At 47.6% G+C, this 15,499-nt stretch overlaps 1 protein-coding gene across 2 annotated transcripts in view; it reads right to left on the bottom strand.

The window, feature by feature from the left end:
* Positions 1 to 4,256: 4,256 nt before the first annotated feature.
* Positions 4,257 to 15,499, bottom strand: part of CYP27A1 (cytochrome P450 family 27 subfamily A member 1) — a 35,391-nt gene continuing 24,148 nt past the window's right edge. For both annotated transcript variants that reach the window (XM_045777525.2, XM_045777526.2), the window contains 8 exons: positions 10,207 to 10,397; positions 6,748 to 6,947; positions 6,424 to 6,621; positions 6,063 to 6,235; positions 5,324 to 5,490; positions 5,084 to 5,165; positions 4,791 to 5,003; positions 4,257 to 4,638 (listed from right to left, as the gene is read on the bottom strand). In XM_045777525.2, the coding sequence (XP_045633481.1) occupies positions 4,519 to 4,638; positions 4,791 to 5,003; positions 5,084 to 5,165; positions 5,324 to 5,490; positions 6,063 to 6,235; positions 6,424 to 6,621; positions 6,748 to 6,947; positions 10,207 to 10,397 (1,344 nt within the window). In that variant the 3' untranslated portion in view covers positions 4,257 to 4,518. The remainder of the gene's footprint in view (positions 4,639 to 4,790; positions 5,004 to 5,083; positions 5,166 to 5,323; positions 5,491 to 6,062; positions 6,236 to 6,423; positions 6,622 to 6,747; positions 6,948 to 10,206; positions 10,398 to 15,499) is intronic.

Here is a 15,499-nt window from a genome sequence, read left to right as displayed (position 1 = left end):
AGACTTTGTTCCTCTGGCATCATCACCCATGCATGCCGGCACCTGCTAAAACAATCCCATTCCCATCTGCTTGTCTCTGGGTTGGTCGCTGGTGGGCCTGGCGCCTGCTAGGTGCTTCCTCAGTCCCCACCGCGAAGCCTCCTTGGGCCTGCCTGCTCCTGGGGCATGAGAACCTTCTAGCTCCTGGACCCGCACCCCTCTGGGCTTCGGGAAGCTCTGTGGGGCGCTCGCAAGCCCATCTGCTCAGACAGACGGCAAGTGGTCTGCTTTACTCTGCATTCTGCTTTATTTCAGCCTCTACCCCAGAAACACAGGGCACAGGGCTCTTCTACCCTTGTCATCTCCAATCCTCTCTGGGGTATTTGTCACACTCCCCTCTCCCTTCAGACACAGCTCCCTTCTCAGGGCCCTCTTCTCAGGGATCCCAGAAATGTCCACAGTCTCTGCTTCCCCAACCCCCATCAACCCATGGAATCTTTACCAGTGGGACCTTTTCTCTAACCCACCATGCATTCTTCCAAACCCACTGTACGTGTCTTATGTTTCTTGCTACCTACCTTGAAGGTCCAATTCCAAAACCAAGACCAGGTTTCCACTGTGTCATCCCTCCCCTGTGGCCATGGACTCTGTAGGTCTGCTGTCCAGTGGGGAGAGGATAGGTTAATATTTCTAAAATACGATCCCACCCCATGTGCCTCACCAAGCAACAGAGTGGAGACACCTGTGCTTGATGAGTCAGGCAGCCAGTGAAGGCCTTTTCTCATAACACCCAGCCTCTGTTTCCAACTTTGCCATAACCCACGGGTCCGTGCCGGCCCTGCTCTGGCCCTCCCTGGGAAGGCCCTGGGCCTCGGGCCCAAGAGGGATGATGGGATGGGGGTGCTTTTCTGGGCCCGTCTCAAGTGCCAGTGTCCTCGGTGAGCCTGGGGCAGGCTGCCTCCAGCTGCGCCTGACTGTGGGCTAAGTGCAGCAGGTCAGTCTCTGAGGGGGTGCCCCAGACTGTTCCGCGTAAACAGACCTCTAGAGGTCCTAGTGCAGGCAGAAAGGGCAGCCCGAGGAAGACACTCTTTCCCCCTCCTGCTCCCCCTGAGAGTAGATAGGTCTCCAGCCTCCTGGGCCCACCCTGCTGAGGACCCAGCCATTCTCCCTTGGGCCCTTCTGTGAAGGACCCTGCCAGCCCCCGGCCTCAGACCTCCTGCTCGGATCACAGCCCAACCCTCAGTTCCCAACAGTCCTCCAGCATCGTGGCTGCTAGAACAGAAGCCAAGGGTTGGCATGGGGACAACTCCTGCCCTGACTCTGAATGAAAGTGTAAAACCCACCTTGCTGGACCCCTGTTCATACTCTGAACCTGGGGCTGGCCAACATCTTCTAGGCATCATTGGCTCCATGCCCCTGACTCCTGCCCAGGCCTCTGCAGCCCGTCCAAGGTTCTGTGGCCCCCAGGCTGGAGTCCCCTCCACTTCTCGGCCCACTCTGTCTCTTCTCTCACACCATCTCAACAGCTGTCAACCCTGGCAGTGCAACGGGATCCCCGGAGAGCTTTATAAGATGAAAATTCCAGGACCCATGCCTAGAGACGCTAATATCCTGACTTGGGGGTGGGACCTGGGCAACTGTATTTATTTTTCGCAGACACTAGAGATTATGATGCATAACACGTGATAAGCACGATGGCTTGCTGAGAGATAAGGATGCTGCATCTCCATAATTGGGAAACTCACTCGTCGCGTTACTGCATCTGTATTATTTGTTATGCCTAAGACCTACAAGGAGAGCTGGCGAAGGGCAGGGACACAGCGTAGGAGAGACATGATTTGCTGGCATTCTTGCTAGTCTTCCAAACATCCGCAAATATAGAATTGAGTACAATGTCCCGTATGTCCAGCCCACGGTGACGGTTTGTCAGAATTTTTATTTGACATGCATCTTAAAACTGGAATCATAAATAAGGAGCTGGAGCCGAATTAATATTAACAAGCCAAACTACACCCAGAGTTAGAACATCTATAGAACAGGAGTGTGTAGACAGCCAGAAAACATCAAATACTCGATCTGTTTTTACTCCTGGGAGTGCTGCATGAGTGTTTAAGAAGACAGCTGATTTCTTTCTTTTTTTTTTTTTTTTAAGATTTTATTTATTTATTTGACACAGAGAGAGAGGGAGAGGTAGTGAGCAGGCACAAGTAGGGGGAGCGGCAGGCAGGGGAGACGCAGTCTCCCCGCTGAGCAAGGAGCCCAATGTGGGGCTCAACGCCAGGACCCTGGGAACATGACCTGAGCTGAAGGCAGACTACCAACTGAGCCATCCAGGCACCCGGCAAGTTGATTTCTTAAAGTCGTACCCAAAAATATGGATCCTACTTTGGCCCACAAGTTCAAATGAGCTTCAATGGCAGTAGTGAGATATGCACATTCTTTTTAGTCAAAGGTGTATCTGTTGTGCTGAATTAACGCCTGGTCATCCTCAATGATCCTTATCATTGCAATGATTGTTCTTCCCTTACAGAGTCAGGTCGGGGTGGATAATCAGGGAGCCTGGCTGTGACATCGCTTCCCTGTGACTTACCTGGGCAGCACAGGGTCCCTGATACCATGGACCCCTGGGATCCAGAGGAGCAGCACATTGGGAAGGCGGAAGTGGCTCTGGTTGACTTTGCTACAGAAATCCCCGCACCCTCTGAGCCCGGCCCTGTGCTCTGCATGTGTCAGGTGCTCTCACAGGTGAATCCCAGCACAGGTGGGGTCAAGAGCTAAGCCCTTACAATCAGGAAATCCTCCCAATTCTCTCCAGATTTCCATATTCAGTAGGAAAAGCTCTGCACCATCCCCTCTTCTTCCTTACCCTGCCTACTATTCCAGCCTCTTCTCACTCAACAACCATTTATTAATCACCACCTAGGGGCTAGACAGAGTTTGGTCACTGGGATCCAAACTGAAAGGAGCTTGATTTCTGCCCTGCAGGGGGTGCCCAGCTGGTTGGGGAGACAGTGGGGTCTCCAACAAGGTGAACAGGCTGAGCGCTCAGTTCTATAACGTTGCGGGGGGGTGGGGTAGGGTGGGGGCGGGGAGCACAAAGGAAGTGCTTGTGCTCCCCCAGAGAGGTCAGGGGAGGCTTATTCAAAGGCAGTGACATTTGCACTGAGCCCTAAGGAAGAGCAAGTTCTCTGGGATGACATCACAGTTGGTGAAGAGAGTGTTCCAAGGAGAGGGGGCAGTAAGAACAAAGTATTGAGGTCAGAAAGAGCGGAATGTGCTCAGGGCAATACAAGGAATTGGGGTTAGGCTGTGGAAAGGGTGTCTGGGCAGGGAGTGAGGGTGGAGAGCAGGGTACCGGAGTCTTCCAAGCCAGAGTAAGGACTTTGGGCTTTGCTTCAGGGCTGAGGGAAGCCGCTGAAGGATTTTAATGGTGTTAATAAGGGCAATGACATAATTTTTTTTTAAATCTCACTAACATAAGAAATGCGATTTTAGTTTTCTATGACCCGGCAGAAATTTACCACTGGGGCTGGGGCTCTGTGAGGCTGGGACTCATTGCCTCCTCAAACCCGTGGAACACTCAGCCTCCACGCTTTCCTTCTGGTGGGCGGCTTCCTGGGCTGAAGAGGCTGGAAAGCTAAAAACTACAATCCCCATACTGCTCTGCAGCTGGAGCTCCAGGCGGGCCCTGGGTCCACCTCTGGGCTGTAGGTGACATGTGTGGAAGGTGGTAGCAGGACAGAGGCCATGTTTCTGCTGCTCCTGCTGTCACTGTCACTGTCGCTGTCACCATCGCCGTGGGGGGTGGGGGCAGTCGTGGGCCAGGAGTCGGGGCAGGGAGGATGCTTTTCTTCACCAGGGAGACCCGGAGGCACACTGGGGGCCCTCCCAACGTTCCTGGTCCTGCTCCCGAGGGCAGCCAACCTGGTGGTTCCCAGGCCGATGGGTGCCCCGGGAGCCATTCCTGCAGGGTCAGCTGAGAACGCCTCCGTCCATTTTTGCAGCACTTCCCTGCCTCTGTCAAAGCACTTTCTGTTCAAAAGAGGGCGCCCCCCTTGGGGCCCGGAGGATTGTTGTGCCCTCAGGCTGGGTTTCAGCCAGCACCAGGGGAAGCGAAGGCCTCTCTCTGAGGTCCAGGAAAGCAGAGGTGTGCTCACTTTCCATGGTGGGAGGGGGCTCTGCCTCCCACAAGATCCCTAAGCGGGGAGAGGCTGTTCCCCAGACACAATAAGGGGTTCAGATGCTGGGTCATCAAAGAGAATGACAAAGGCCTCCAATTATCAATAGAAGTCCCTTTATTCTGTATTTTCTCCAAGGACAGCAATGCGACATGCGGGTGGCCCTTTATCTGAGAGGGACGCATTCAGAATGATAAAAGTGGGAAAAGCTCAGGGTTCTACAGAAAGCGCACTGCGTTTCTTTGACCTCTGTTGTCTGGCAGCCACCTTCTCCCGCTTCTGGTCTGAGAGACAGCGGTGGCTGGGAATGACTGCGCCAGGGAGAGAGCAGGGGGCTGCTCCTGGGAGGCTCGGGCCCAGCTCAGCACTGCCTCTGCCGGAAGTGCAGGCTCACCTTCTTATTGGGAACCAGGACAATGCGGGCCATGCTCCTCACCTCCCCTGTCTCGGGGGCCAGGACCACTTCGTACTGCTGGATCAGCTGGGAGGGCACACACACCGGCGTTAGAATCTGCGATCTCTATCCACTGCCCTCCTTCGTGTGCTTCCTCCTGGTGCAGCCCTTGCGCTCCTCCCCCTGGTCTCCACCAGCCCTGCCTGGCCCACACGGCCCTCCAGCCTCGGCCCACTCACCCGTGACAGCAGCAGCTGCATCTCCAGCTCCGCAATCCTGCGGCCCAGGCAAGCCCGGACCCCATAGCCAAAGGGCACAGAGCCAAATGGATGCTGGACCCCAAGGGCAGCAGGCTGGCTCTTCCTCAGCCAGCGGTAAGGCTGGAAGCTCTCTGGCTCAGGGAAGATGTCAGGGTCACGGGACACCACATAGTGGCAGAACACAAACTGGGTCTGCAGAGCAAGAACAGGCAGCACATCAGCTTAGGGCGACAGGGCAGCCCTGGCAATCCCAGCTCTTCAGCCCCACTCACGTTCTTGGGGAAGAGGAAGCCATTGACTTCGATTTCCTTTTCCGTGATGACCCGGGAGTTCATGGGGACCACAGGGTAGAGGCTGCAGGGAAAAGAAGGTGCAGGTTTGCCTCTGGTCCCCCAGGTCCTTCTTCCCATCTCACCCCTGGCCCTAGCTCCAGCCCACCAGCCCCCACTTCCGACTCCTGTCCCTTAGTCCTCCTCCGCACAGACCCTGCGCTCCCGGGAAATGCCACCTACCGCAGGGTCTCCTTAAGCACCGCTTTGAGCAGGGGCATGTGGGCAAAGTCCTTGTACTGGGGCACCTGCCCAGCTGGCACCACACCCACCACTTCCTTATGCAAGGCAGCCTGGATCTCTGGGTTCTTTGAAAGATGGTACAGGGCCCAGGTCATCGTGTTGGATGTCTGGGAGGCAGAGGGAGAGATGAAGTGAGGAGGGATTTCTAGGCAAAAGGCTAGCGAGGTAGTGGAAGGGTGAGTGAGCGGGCGTGCGCCGAACAATGAATTTGCCACGAGCATGGCAGAAATCGACACAGGGGCTCCTGGGGCCTCTCCATGCTGAGCGTGACTCCACAGCAGGATGAGGACCCATGAGACGGAGAATTGCACTCTTAACAACAAGGAGATCTGAACAGAGAGACACCCCATGCGATAAAAGGAACACAAAGAGTTCGACTAGGAAGATGCTTGTGGTCAAGCTCTCCACTTAAGTTACACCTTAAATAGATGTGAGAAGAAACTTTGAACTGGCCGAGAGAGGCTCCAGGAGGCAATGGGTTCCCTCTTACAAAAGGACCATTCCCTGCCCACCTCTGCCAGGTTGAATGACCCCCCACCCTGGTTTTCCTTCTAGCTCTACATCTAGAATACAGAAAGAGAAGCAGGTACCTAGAGGAACGAAGGTCAGGCTCAGGTGAGGGTAATGGGCAATTGGTTCAGGATAGCCCCCGGTCTCCTGGCTGGCCCCCCTCACGCACCGTGTCTACGCCCGCCAGGAGCAGCTCAGGCAGGCTGCCCATAGCCTCACGAGTACTGAGCTGTCCTCTGGTCAGCAGGAAGTGCAGGTAGCCAGATATCTGGACTTCATCTGGCCCCCTTGTCTGCAGCTGGGTCTCTATCTCCTTGAGCTTCTGATCAATCAGCTTCTTCCCTACAGGGAAAATGGAGAACAAAGGAGGACAAGGTCAAAAGTCATGATCTCCAAGGACCGAGAGCCACTCTGACAGCTGGTAGCATGAGGAAGAAGGTCCTGGGAGAGACTGCTGATGGCAAAGACCCTGGAACCCACTCCCCTACCCCCACCTCCACACCCACCACTTCCTTCCCTGGCCTCCTCACCAAAAGAGAAGATGGTGTTCCAGCCATCCAGATAGCGCTTCCAGAAAGGCAGCAGGGAACGGGTCCACTTGGGGAGGAAGGTGACATAGACTGAGTTCTGGAACATGAGCCCGACAGATCTGATGAAGGCCACCGTGTCCTGGGGGATGGGGCGCTCCAGGCAGCCGATCCGTTTCTCAAAGAGGATGTAGCAGATCGCTGGCAGGGCACAGAGCCCGTCACAGGAGGCAGTGTTCTGGTGCCCAGAGTCCAGGGGGCTTGAGGAGGGCGGGGAGCACAACCTGCCTCTGACCACCCCCCCAGCTCCTCTCCCAACAAGGGTACCTTCCAAAGCAAAGTAGTAGAACTGGTGAGCCATGTCGGACACCTGGTCCCCCGAGGCACTCTCTGCCAACAGCCGGTTCAGGTGGGCCAGGAAGTCATCGATCACCTCGTTCACAGCATCGGTGTAGAGCGCGGCCTCGCTCGGCTTCAGCATCCTCTGGTTCAGAGTACGGCGCAGCTCGTACCAATGCTGTCCTTCCCTGCGGGGGACGGAGGGACCGCACACTGGTAAGTCGCAGTGGAGCTTAGATTAGATGGAATCGGCCCCCTGCCCTGAGACCCCTCCAGACTCTAGGAAAATCTCGGACTCGAGATGTAGAATTATAGAGTCACTGAACGTCAAAGAACAGAAGCTTCAAATCACAAAACTTCAGTCTCACCAGAGCATCGTGGAAGGAGTCAAGGTGGGCCTCTGGAGCCAGACTACCTAGGGCCAAATGACAGGTCTGATGATTACTGGCTGAGTGACCTTAGGCAGGAGACTTAACTCCTCTGTGCCTCAGTTTCCCCTTCCGTAAAATGGGAATAATAAGCGTGCCTGTCTTAGTAGGGTTGTTCGGGTGATTAAAGTGCTTAGATCAGAGCCTGGCACATGGTGAATGCTTAACGAATGTTGACCATGATTATCTTAGGATGATACAACTCCAGAATCTTCTGTACGTGAAATCAGGAGGAGGTGCGATGGTCCTTCTGCATGGACAATGAGGAATAAAGGAGGAGCAAGTTAGGGTTCCTGGGAAGTTCAGACTCTGGACCTTCATGCTCTACCTGGCTCAGTGAGCCAAAGGGACAGGGAGACCCACCAGGCTGATGCCCCAGGTCGTCTTGCTACAGTCACCCAGTAGGGGGTTGGGTCACCACCCTGGTTAGACAGGGATGCTTGCGAGGGTGGGAACATGCTTCCAACAGGGGGCGGGGGGAGGGACGTCAGGTCCGGGGACTGTCCCCACCCACATCTGTTCCCCAAACCTGTTGCCTTTCCTAAGCAAGCTGGGCACAGGTCAATTTTTCTAAGGCTAGTTGCAGAGTAATAAGTACAATGTGGCCCAATTTTAGGAAGAAGAAAGGAAACCCTATAGGTCCATATGTACAGTTGCATGTTTCCACATAAAGTAGGGAAGAATACCCACCAAACTGTCAGGATTCCTTAGAAGGATGGGATGGGAGTGGGCGGCAGGACTACAATATTTTATTATTGGGCTTTTTACAATAAGCATTACTTTCGAATTGTAAAAACCAATACAGTATTTTAAAAAGAAAGATATTAAAAAGGCTTACAGCAAGAATCGGGTTTTTTTTTTTTATTTAGAAAAGTATTTATTTAAATGAACCTCAAACTTCAGGAGTTTTCTTTATTGTGTTGGGAAAAGCTGCAAAAAGGTCAAATGACAGTGCTGCTGAAAAAGGACCGAAAACCAGAATAGACTCATTTACTGGAACTTCAGGTTGCAGGTGCTTCTCCAAGAGCAAAACATTCTCCCAATAGTAGCAAGAAGACTCACAGAACTTAAATGAGAACATTTCTGTGGTTGTTAAATTATTTCCTGGGAAAACAATACTTCATAAAATGAGATGTAAAGGGACGCCTGGGTAGCTCAGTTGGTTAAGCATCTGTTTTCGGCTCAGGTCATGATCCCAGGGTCCTGGGATTGAGGTCCGCATCCGGCTCTTTGCTCAGCGAGGAGCCTGCGTCTCCCTGTGCCTGCCGCTCTCCCTGCTTGTGCTCAATCTCTCTCTGTCTGACAAATAAATAAAGGCTTTTAAAAAATGAGAGTAAAACATATATACATATATATATATACATATATATGTATATATGTTATATATATATAAAAACAAAAAGAACTTATCATTGGTTAGCAAAATAGCTTTAAAATACATATATAGGGTATAATATAATTAGGAAACTGTAGAGTGAAAAACTATAAATAGATAAATAGGGGTATACATAATGTTCAGCTCCAATTCTAAATCTTGAGCCATCAACCCTAGTGGTGGCCTGACCTGGTGAAAACCTAAGACCCAAATCCTGCCCTCGGGGCCAGACATCATGTTAATGAGCTCTGGAAGGACAGACACTCGATTCTCTTCCCATAACTTTGGGCTCATTAATTGTTGCAGTTCTGAAACTGTTCACCTGTGAAGGAACCACAAAAAAGAAACAAACATGCGATGGGAGAATGAACATATAGGCATCAAAGACAGATGAAATGCACCCTCCATCCGGTTTGCTTCCTTTCCAAAAGTATCAAAGCATTAAGTTCCTAAATTCTAAAATTAGAGAGATCGATTCCACCACTCACTACTGGTAGGTGATACAAAAACCTCTCGAGGCTTAAGTTTCTCCACCTATAAATGGGGATAATCACACGATCTACTTCATGGACTTGTTGTGAGAATAAAAGGAAATAATAAATGTACAGAGACTAGCCTGATACCTGGCATGTTATAAACACCTGCTTAGCTATTACCATTGGTGCGGCTACTATAACCACTGCCGGGATTAACTTTAATCCCTTAAGAAATGATGAAAGCATGAGATGTCAAGCAACTAGGGAAAATAAAAGTCTTTCATTATTTTCTGGAGCTCTGTTAACATACTACAGCAAAAAGAAACCCATATTAGGGTGAAAGAGGTGATGGGGATTAAGAGCACACTTATCCTGATGAGCACTGAGTAACGTATAGAATTATCGAATCACTATAGTGTACATCTGAAACTAAAATAGCAATGTCTGTTAACTATACTGGAATTAAAATAAAAAACAATTTTTAAAAAGCCCTGTAATATATCCAGTTACAACCTGGGTAGCATTGGGAATGATTCATTACCAATGATTCTCAATGGTTTACCTCAATCGGCATATGCGTATATAACACATTTGGCCCATGCTTGAATTTGTCACTGCCAAAATAATCTTAACTTTTCTGGGTGTAACTTCAAGGCTGAAAGCTACATCTGCCTCTGTGTATGGAAAGCAACCTTGAAAGTTATATCCAACAACAAACCTATAATACATAATTTGGGAAATATTTTTAAAGTTAAATTCAGCCTTCCTAACTATTATGGTGATGTTTTCCCAACTATAAACAGATATGTCCTATTATGATTCAAGTTGGTATATTTTCAACTGTAATGTAGAATAATGGAGCTGGAAAAGTCCTAGAGATAGTTTGGAGATATTCTGCTCCAAACTTCCCATTTTACATATGAGAAACGTAAGGCCAAGGAAGGAGAAAGTATTCCTTTGTCCAAAGTGATACAATATATTAATGGGAAAGATAATGAATGGTCCCTGGGCTTCAGCCAATCCCAACCACTGCTTTCTAGACTGATTATCAGGCTCAGAGAATGCAGGGAGAGCCCACTCTGCCCATTATCCACTGGCTTCCCAATACCACTGTCCTTGGGCCTGGCCCTCTGAGGCCTTGTACCAGTCCCTTCAGGCCCCAGCTCACGTGGTGAAGAGCCCATAGGACAGGCCCTGCTGGTCCCGGTGCTCCTTCCATAGTTCCATGTCGTTCCGTACTGGGTACTTGCCCTCTTGACGCATCACTTGCTCCAGGAGGGGGGCACTGGCCAGGTTCACATGGGTCTGAGGCCCTGCGCGGGTTAACCACATTGGACCATACTTGGCCTTGTTCAGCACCTGTGGGGTTCAACCAAAGCTGAATAACCATGGCCTATCCAGGCAGGCATTTACTAGAGAGGCGATGGGATGGGGGAATATCTGATAGTCACACCAGAGTAAGTGGGCTGGGCAAAAGCGTATTGTACAGGAGGTAGGCATTAGGATGGCCCGTGGTTCTTAAAAGAGAACGCTGAAAAAAATGGGCAACAGGAGTTTAGAATACTGAGAGAAATGAGCATCTGGCAGAACTGGGGAAGTTGAAGTCCTTGGAGAGATGAAATTTTAGAAAAATGGGATTATGTGGCAAACTGGGGTCTGTTTTGAGGTACAGATATTTGGGGTCTGAGGTTTTAGAGAAATTGAACCCTTTAGTGAGGTATTGTAGAATGCCTACAGCCCCTTCATAGAAGCATTTAAATCTAATGCAGCTTGCTGTCAATGAGATAAAGATACATATCTCATATAATCAATAAGAAAAAAGAAACACAATAAAACTCCAGGAAAAACAAGAAGCTGAATGAGAAAGTCAAGATTCAAATATGAAGTACACTATGTGGTATGAATTTTATTTATTTATTTATTTATTTATTTATTTATTTATTTATTTATTTATAAGATTTTATTTATTTATTTTTTAGAGAGAGAGAGAGAGACAGTACAAACGGGAGAGGCAGAGGAAGAAAGAGAGAGAGAGAGAGAGAGAGAGAGTCTCAAACAGACTCCATGCTGGGCTCAGAGCCTGATGAGGGGCTTGACCCCAGGACCCTGAGATCATGACCTGAGCCAAAACCCAGAGTCAGACACTTAACTGACTATGTCACCCAGGTACCCTGGTATGAAATTTTTTTAAATAAAAAAATGTATTAGCTGTGTTAAGTAATATAATTCTCAAATATTTTATCTTAGAACTTCTAAAGCACTTGACAGTTGATACCCACAGCATCTATGAAATCGACATCAGTATAATGTTTTTATAGTTTCTGAAAATGAGGGGAGAAATAAATATATTTTGGGTTTGGGGGGTAAAACTTAAGAAGAATCCGCAAATACTGAGGCTAAATTTACTGGCTAAGTTACATGTACGAACTTAGAGAATATGAAACATGGTGGTTTCCCAGGTCCTTCATCTTTCATAATCTGTTACTGAAAAGATATTAAGAGGCTCCAGTACAGAAATTAGACCAAAGCGTTTCTGTAAAAGATGGGTTAAAATTAAGAGAAGAGATCTTTCATTCAAATCAGAGAAGGAAACATCACCCAACTTCTGGTCCAGAAAAACAGCAAGCTTCCTGGGTTTTACTATTGACATTAAAAACCAGATTCTTCCAGGACCAATGTGACCTGATTGCACTCAATACATTACCCAGTTGCCCAGAATCCACCCTGAACTAACAGCTGATTCTGCCAGGTCCTAGGTAAACGGCCTTGACAAACCCCCAACATCTTTTTAGTTTTGTTTCCCACTTCTACGTCCCAGTAACACCTGCCCATGTGGTCTGGTTTTGAACAGATGATTGTCTGGAAACTACAGCGATTCTTGGAGGGAAAGGGTCATATTCCTACATTGCTGGTGGGAGTCTAAAATGACACAAACCTACATGGAGGGCAATTTGCTAATATTTATTAAAAATTACAAATACATTTATAAACAGAGTATGGAATGTCTACAGAATGGAATACTATGTCACCTTAAAAGAGGGTGAAGCAGCTCCTTGTGTAGCAATATGGAAAGATGGATTGTAATGTACAAAGATAGATAGATAACCAAGATAGATTGTTAAATGGAAAAGTATGATAGCTTCTAAGAAAGGGGGACCAAATAAGAATATAGAGCATTTGCATTTGCTTTTATAAAGAAACACTGGGTTGATACATCAGAAACTAAATTAAAGTGACTGCCTATGGGCAGGTGGACGGGACGGCAGTGGGAGGTAAGACTGCACGATGTATATCTTGTCATATTGTTTTGCGTTTTGAACTATGAGAATGAATTCAAATGTTTTAAATCTAAAGGGAAAAAAAGAAGCGTCTTGTGAAACTATGAGTCACCTGCCATTGATCAGGTAATTCCAGAAAGCAGGAAAGCCTTGGCAAACCTCTCAATTCATGTATATACTCCTTAGATTTATAAGTGAGCTATCACTTTATTTCTTGTAAAGATTCCATTTTTAAAAAGTACTTATATGGGTGGCCCAGTCAGTTAAGTTCCAATTCTTGATTTTGGCTCAGGTCATGATCTCAGGGTTGTGGGATGAAGCCTCATGTTGGGCTTCACAATGGGCGTGGAGCCTGCTTGGGATTCTTTCTCTCCCTCTCCCTCTGAGCTCCCCCTCTCTCAGTCTCTAAAAAAAAAAAAAAAAAAAGTTGAAAGTACTTATATGTCTGTTTTTCTGTACTGAATTCCTTAGGAGAATTACCCTTTTTTCTCTCTTTCTTTTTTTTAAAGATTTTATTTGTTTATTTGAGAGAGAGAGAGAGACAGCCAGCGAGAGAGGGAACACAAGCAAGGGAAGTGGGAGAGGAAGAACCAGGCTCCCAGCAGAAGATCCTAATGTGGGGCTCGATCCCAGAATGCCGGATCACGCCCTGAGCCGAAGGCAGATGCTGAACCACTGAGCCACCCAGGCGCCCCATAGGAGAATTATCCTAAACATAAATTTTAGTCTGTGTTTCCAGTTGGCTTATTTAAGATATTAATCACATAATAATAATGATAATAATAGTAAATATTTCCATGGAGCTTAGCATAAACCAGACACTGTTCCAAGGACTTCACTTATTTTAGAAATTCAGTCCTCACTACAGCTGTATGAAGAGGGTGTAACATTACCACAGTTTTTGTAGATGAGGGAACTTAGGCCCAAGGAGGTTGCCCAAGGTCACATTACTGGGAAGTAGAAGGGTCCGAATTCAAACTCAGACCACCTAGATGGGGGTCATGCTCTCAACCACTTACTCTATTGATCTCTGAGAAAACTATGTCCTACTAACCAGAAACAAACGTAGGCCCTTTAAAAATATGTACTATTTAAAACCAACATAACTCTGCAATAAATCAGGGTTCCTCCCTGCACTACTGACCTTGGGGCTGGATGACTCTTCGTTGTGGTGGACTATCCTGTGCATTGTAGGACGTTTAGCAGTATCCTTGGCCTTTACCCACGAGCATCTCCCTGCCCTCCAAGTTGTAACAATCGAAAACATCTGCAGACATTGCCAAAATGTCCCCAGAGGGGAAAATCACGTGGGTTGAGAACCTCCACAACAACCCCAACATTTTTGTTGTTGTTGGTTTGTTTGTTGTTGTTTTGTTTTGTAACCCCAACCTTTTAATACAACCCTAATTTTTTATTTTTATTATTTTTTATTTTTTTATTTTTTTAAAGATTTTTTATTTATTTATTTGACAGAGATAGAGACAGCCAGCGAGAGAGGGAACACAAGCAGGGGGAGTGGGAGAGGAAGAAGCAGGCTCATAGCAGAGGAGCCTGATGTGGGGCTCGATCCCAGATCGCCAGGATCACGCCCTGAGCCGAAGGCAGACGCTTAACCGCTGTGCCACCCAGGCGCCCCAACCCTAATTTTTTAATTTTAGAGGACACTTCTTAAGAAACAATACCTCATTTGAAAAAATACTTATCTGAAATTTGGTTTCTTTTCCTTGTGTTAAGTTCAAATACAATTACATGCAACAGTGTTATAAAAATGCAAAGAGTGGTTATCTCTCAGTCATGGTTTATAGATAGGTTCCTTTCTTCTTTATACTGCAATTTGTTTTTCAGATTTTCTACCATGATCTTGGAATCAGAAAAAAACCCAAAAACAAAAACAAAACACCTCATGTTTTAAGAGACCAGAGCAATAACCATTTACTTGGGAACTGGCTTCTTCCCTGGAATCCAAAGCCTCTGGCATCTCTTCCTGGCTGTCAGTTTACAAGTTTCTGAGACATTTCCCCCTTTGCATAGGCCATGCTTTCTTCCCTCTTCCTTCATATTCCTCTTCTCAGTTTACTCAGTGGAACATAACTAGGATCTATTTATGTAAGAACTTATTTTAGAAAGACACCAGAATACTTGCTGAAAGAGTGTGCTGTGTCTGTGAACCTACCATTGGGCCGTAACCTGAGCCAGTTAGAGAGCCCCAGGGTTCTCAGATAGATCCTGTCCAAGTGCCACTTTGCAGAACACAGTCCCCTAGCGATCATCTTCCAGGATGAATGGGAGGGGTAGCTTCCACCAAGTGAGATTCTGAAGGGGGAGAGTGATGAATTCACTCAACATTCATTTATTGGCTCATATCCTGTTCCTCCTATACTGATTTCGGGGCTGAGGATACAACTATGAGCGCAGCAGGAACACCTACCCTTAGAGAGTTTACATCTTAGTGCATGAACCACACAGCTGAGTTGCTTATAAATTGCTCCCTAGTTATGTCTTGTCTCCTCAACTAGATTGAAAATATTCAAGGGCGGGAACCATGTCATACTTCTTTATTGCTTCCCATATTGCTTGACATATTACTAGGCACATTTTAGACACTTAATATTTAACAGTTGTCAATGAATCAGGTGGAGGAAAAAAAGTTGCAGACAACGCAGGTTGCAGACAGAAACAAAGACAGACAGAAAGGAGGTGGAGAAAGAGATTCACGGGAAACTGATAACAGTGGCTCCAAAGGAGTGGCCACTAGTTGTAAAAGCCTGGAAGAGTAATCCGAAAAGGAAATTAAGAAAATAATTCCATTTAGAATTGGATCTGCTCTAGACTGAATATTTGTGTTTGGGGGAATTCATATGGTGAAGCCTTGGCGCCCCCTGTGGCTGTATTTAGAGATGGGGCCTCTAAGGAAGTAAGATTAAACAAGTAATTAAGATTAAATAAGAGTGAGTCCCTGATCCAATAGGATTAGTGTCCTCATAAGAAGAGACATCACATCAGAGAGCATTCTCTCTCTCTCTCTCTCTCTCTCTCTCTCTCTGCACATAGATACCAAGAAAGGCCATGTGAGGACACAGGGCAAAGATGGCTGTCTATAAGCCAGAAAGAAAGCTGTCACCAGAAACCAACTATGTTGGCACCCTGATCTCAGACTTCCAGCCTCCAGAACTGTGAGAAAAT

Source organism: Ursus americanus, chromosome 1 (genome assembly GCF_024610735.1).
Source record: "Ursus americanus isolate L20-20 chromosome 1, mUrsAme1.1.p, whole genome shotgun sequence".
Classification (NCBI taxonomy): Eukaryota; Metazoa; Chordata; class Mammalia; order Carnivora; family Ursidae; genus Ursus; species Ursus americanus.
The sequence above is the reverse complement of the archived record's forward strand: the minus strand, read 5'-3'. Positions and strand labels throughout refer to the sequence as shown.